Source organism: Conger conger, chromosome 9 (assembly GCF_963514075.1).
Source record: "Conger conger chromosome 9, fConCon1.1, whole genome shotgun sequence".
Taxonomy (NCBI): domain Eukaryota; kingdom Metazoa; phylum Chordata; class Actinopteri; order Anguilliformes; family Congridae; genus Conger; species Conger conger.
Window position 1 is genome coordinate 44,988,503 of NC_083768.1, and position 5,308 is coordinate 44,993,810.

At 39.9% G+C, this 5,308-nt stretch overlaps 1 protein-coding gene across 1 annotated transcript in view; it reads left to right on the forward strand.

The window, feature by feature from the left end:
* The first annotated feature begins 3,049 nt into the window (after positions 1-3,049).
* Positions 3,050-5,308, forward strand: part of usf2 (upstream transcription factor 2, c-fos interacting) — a 9,645-nt gene continuing 7,386 nt past the window's right edge. The window contains exon 1 of the mRNA XM_061256380.1: positions 3,050-3,744. Within this exon, the coding sequence (XP_061112364.1) occupies positions 3,707-3,744 (38 nt within the window). The 5' untranslated portion in view covers positions 3,050-3,706. The remainder of the gene's footprint in view (positions 3,745-5,308) is intronic.

A 5,308-nucleotide genomic window follows, 5' to 3' on the forward strand; every position in this document is an offset into this window, starting at 1 on the left:
TGGATTTAATATTTGAATATGCAACCAAACTCTCAGAAGGCACCATGGAAGATATTGCGCCACAAAACTCTTTCTGTTGTACACTTGCATTGCTGTAATCAATAATTATAAAATACTAAATTGCTTTAGTTTATGTAAATGTTCAAATATATTGTTTATTCCCATAATCCATTAGTATATACACAATTATACACTGTTAAATGTTCATATTTAGGTTCATATTTTCTTATAACAATATACGAGTATTATCTCATAATAGTACAGATATTTCTAAAAACTGTATAAAAATGAGTCAGGGTGAAATAACATATTAAAAACATTATTTTGAATTTAAAGATTCACATCTTTAGTATTTTAGCATGTAAAATATTAGTATTTCACATGCTATCACAGTTACATTGTGTGGTAGTCACCACTATAGTCATCAATATTATTTTGTTTCTGACCCTGATATAATGATTACTACATTAAACCCTTAAACACTATTTACTTGCTTGCTTTTATTATTGCAGTGAAATTTCTGTTTCTCATTCATTCTTAATTAATGGCCTTAAGTCAATACTCAACACTGCATTTTTGTTCATTTGTGTTAATTACAGCACAGTTGCAATGACACTATCAAAAGACTGATAACTGTACTATAAGTCCATCATCTAAAGGCAGGCCAGAGATAACACTGCAGCTCCAGCCAACCTTACCGGGAGTGTCTTACCTGGTTATCTGGGGGAAAAACACCCTCTTAAATGTCTGCCTTTCGGGAGAGAAAGAGAGCGGGAGACGCTGCAAGCCAGCACCGAGAGAGAGTCAGAGAGAACCCCCAGGGGCCGAATTCCAAAAAGTTATCCCCTCCGCTTTTCTGTCGATGGAGGCAAAATGCTTTAACACAATTGCCCCCCAGAACAAATGCACTTGACCTTAGCAGTGTGGTGGACATGTGGCTGTGCTCCATTCAGCCCCGTGGGGTGGGGAGGGTGGGGGGGGTGGCAGGCAGGGGGGATAGGGTGCGGGCTAGGGGACCGACCGCTGTTTTTTTGTTTTTTTTTGTGTTTGGCGTGTTCGGGAAGCGTGGATGTGCAGAGGTTTGCAGTACTGTGGCGGTCAAAGCAACATGCTGAAGCCACACTTTCTTTGACAGGAGTCCAGCTGCCGGCGCTTGGCTGAGTGGTCTACATACAGTCATGCACAGATGTCACACTGCCCCCACCCCTGGACCCCGCTCTCACTGTTGCTCTGGCACAAACACACACACACACAGTTTGTCTCACACATACACACAAGGCCAAATCTCACTCATTAACTCCACTCCAGACTCCCGCATTAATGGCGTTCACTCCTTAAACACCTCTCCCACTCCTCTCGCAAACTCTCTCAGATTATTACACTGCTTTCAGAAGCAAATGCTGACTGGAACATCTCTCAACATTTCCCATATTAATCCACCTCAGGTACACCTCATGCTCTTCCGTAGGAAACACAGGAACACACACTTGTGGCAACACATGGCACACACACAAATACACAATAATAATAATACATTTTATTTATATAGTGACATTCATTTTACAGTAAAAATGGACACACACATTCTTCTCAATTACATATTTCTTCTCACTCAGAAACACACTGATGAACTGTATTACTCTTTTGGACGCACACACATTTCACTATGCACTGTTAACATTTATGTGTATAAATTACCAAACATAGTCAACATGTTTTTCTATTCCTTTTGTTCATGGATAAACTTAATCCAGCAATCTATATATCTAACAGGTTGGAGTCCCCAACTTGGGGCCAAGTAGGCCTAGTATGACAGTGATTTTAATCACAAGGGGAAATAAACATAAAATGCCATGCTGTTCAATCAAGATGGTTTATAAACTGTTGGTGCAATGTCCTATGGATAAGTAACTCAGAATGTCAGCCTACTCTAAAATACATTTTGAATGACTTGCATTATCACAATATAAACTATGGATTAATTGTCATCTTTGACGTGGACCTCATGTTAGACCCAAACATTACATTAGCCTAAAGAATACGTGAGTAGGATGACACGTGCAAGTAACAGCAGCAGGATGAAATGAAGAAAAGCCAGGTGTTGGCGAGGTGGGAACCTCTTTGGTGAAAGGAAAATTGACGTTAAAGCCTGTTATGAAGGAAGAATAAGCCAAAACTAACCAATGGGATTACCGCACGTGAAATATTTTTTTTTATATGGAATAAATTCAAGGTTTCAGTTTGATAGCCTACATGAGGGGATTTACTGCTGCATTTCAAACATAACATTTTTTTTTAGGGCGTCTAGATTATACGGTGTTGTGAAGTTCAAAATCCGGCCCAGCAATAACCGGATATAGAGTAGGATACCATGCAGCTATACTGCATAAAAACCGGCGTCCCACGGGACAATGTAAATTACCACGGCCTCTAGTCCTGACGCCATCGTCATGCACTACGGCGTCCGCAGGAGAGCATATCAAAGCACACGCTCTTTGTCCACCTTTGAAATCGGGATTCACAATCTGTGACAACAGCAGCTGCCCCAGGCATTAAAGTAAAATGCATATAAAATGAATACACCACAATTTTATGGGACCCCCGCCCCCTAGTCTCAGCCACACCATTGGCTTGGCTTGACCGAAAACATGGGGTGGAATATAACGTCAACAAACTGGAGTCAATTGTGACCTTTAATCCTGATTTCACCGCCTTCGTTGCGATAATAGAAATAGCCTACGTAATGTAGCTAATCATAGGTGATCAATTTTCATTTTTTGAAATGTAAAATAATATCGAGATACGCACGTCGACCATCCTAGGATGCAAGGCAACAGGATAGTAGCGAGATTATAATTAAAGCAGAACGTGCACACCCGAAGTCAACGTAATTATGTATTCTTTAATTTGAACTACACCAACAAAGCGGTAGTTAACTAACCAGCAGACCAGATGAAAATTATGGCATATTCGTTTGTCAAGCCAAAGGAATTCGTTGAATTATTTTGGATTTTCGACGTAAAAAATATAAAATTTAATGGAGGCAGCCAGTGATGTTCGACACAGTAACTGATTCAGCCTCATTAGTTACCCAAAACCGGAAGCGATCACTTGTAAATGTAGCGCAGAATTAACAAAATCTCAAACAAAATGGTTGTAACAGGTTTGTTTCGTTGAAAAGAAAAATATTTGACGGTATCTTGTCGAACGTTAGAAACAAAACCAAAACAAAATTTGCTGGAGCAACACAGAAGAACCAGGTTCTAGTCCACTTCATATTTTGTTTCCAGCAACCGCAGCCTCAAATTTGCGGACTGATACAGACAATTCAGCGCTATTGTACCACAGCAAGTAAGGTTAATCTGGGTCGAGAAAAACGAAAAGAAATATCAAAATTTGAATGAAAATTAAAGGAACCATTTAAAAACAAACGCATTGAAAACACAATCCTGGTCGCACCCTTACTTAAACGATCGGTATACACACGTACGCATACGGCCTTTCCGCATTAACGCAAGAAAAAACGCAGCTCAGGGGACGCGAAACTCCAACCTCGCAGCCGTCTCCATTTTAACTCCAAGCCCGTTTGTACCTCACGTGTTCTGGACTGTCTTTCTCACATGACCGGTGTGTTTGTCCCCGTGATCAACACTTCCATCTCCGTCTGTCTGTGTCCCTGAATATCACGTTTTAATTTTTAACCCCCATGGATATGCTAGAACAGAGTTTGGACACCACTACGAGGTAAGAAGTCGTCTTTTCTAATCGCATGGCTTCCGCGGCCCACTGTCCTTTTCTAGCCTAGCTAGCTTGCTAACCCCATTAAAATATACATTAAGTTGGCTAACTTGTCTGTTACCGAGCTGATACAATCTTCTTAATGTTATCAAGAAGTTTTGTAGTGGCTAACAATATAGCTAGCTGGGCAGCAACATTTCTCTTTAAACAGTTACATCAAATTTACGCGTGTAACTATCGTTTGACACTACAGCGGACATCGCATTGGTTAGCTATTGTAAGGCTAGCTAAATCTGAAAAGGGTAAGACTAAATATGCTTGCAGTTTGCTAGCTTATCGTAGCGTTAGTGATGGTTTGCCACTTAGCTGCTAACGGTACTGTAAACAACTTGGCTGTATATCACAACAATACGCTAAAGATGAGAAAGGGTGCATAATTAGTAGCGCTATGTGACTTAGCTAACGTTAGTTAGTGGCAGTTGTGCCATTGCAAATTGTAGTGGCTAGCTGCAGTAGCAGTGGCTTATCTAATTCTCAGAATTGACAGGAAAAACGTTAGTAGAAGCTAGCTAGCTAACAAGGACCACAATGAAAATAAGTCTTGACTTTTGCTAGAAAGGTGCAGGTACATCGGGGATGCAACCATGCATTTGCCCATTTGAAAGTGAATTATCAAATAAATTGAAATAGGCAGATTCTTAGTTACTTGGCCAGAGTTACTTCATTAAACATACTAACAGTCAAGATAGTCAATAGGGGAAACATTTTTTTTTACAATGGTCCATTTATAAGTTATATGAATAACGTTGTTATTTGGAGCTAGCTTATTAGCACATGTGGTAGATGGTTATCTGTCAATTATTCAGCCTAGAACCGGACAGATACTCGCCTTTGTGTATGCTGTGCGTGCCAATGGAGGAGGGGGTGCACGGAATACCTCCGTGGCTTTTTATATCTACATTCATATTATAATCAGGTTGATATTGTTTTCTTTGTTTATTCTTGGTTCTCAGTGGTCTGTGATGACTGATGAGGGAAGCACACTAGATATATATTTTTTTATCTGGAGTATCCATTTATTTATATTTATTTATTTGTTTGTTTCACACTGAGAACCAGGCTCTCATTTCCGTGACTGCCCTTTGCAATCAAAATGAAATAATTATAAAGAGACAGATGGGTGTAAACTCAATGGGTACAGGTCAGATACAGTTTTAAATATTTAAAATTACAGGCAAAAACATAAATGTCTATTACATTATGTATTTGACCCGGAAACAGTCAAGGACATACTGTAAATCACTGTTTTCCTCTCAGTGTTCTCCAGATGGTCCGGTGTTGACATTTCTAATGGATGTGTTCCCTCTTTGAAAGTGGGCAGTACACAGTGACACTCCTACAGTTGTTCAATGGAAGATAACTGCTGAAAAAGTCTGCTTTTCACATTTTGCAAAAGTGAAATCAGTCCCCTGTACAAACCTCTTATGTTTAGCAATACTTGACATTTGCCCTGGGTGTGTTGAAGTGTCCCTGAGCAAGACGCCTAACCCCCAATTGCTCCTGACAAGCT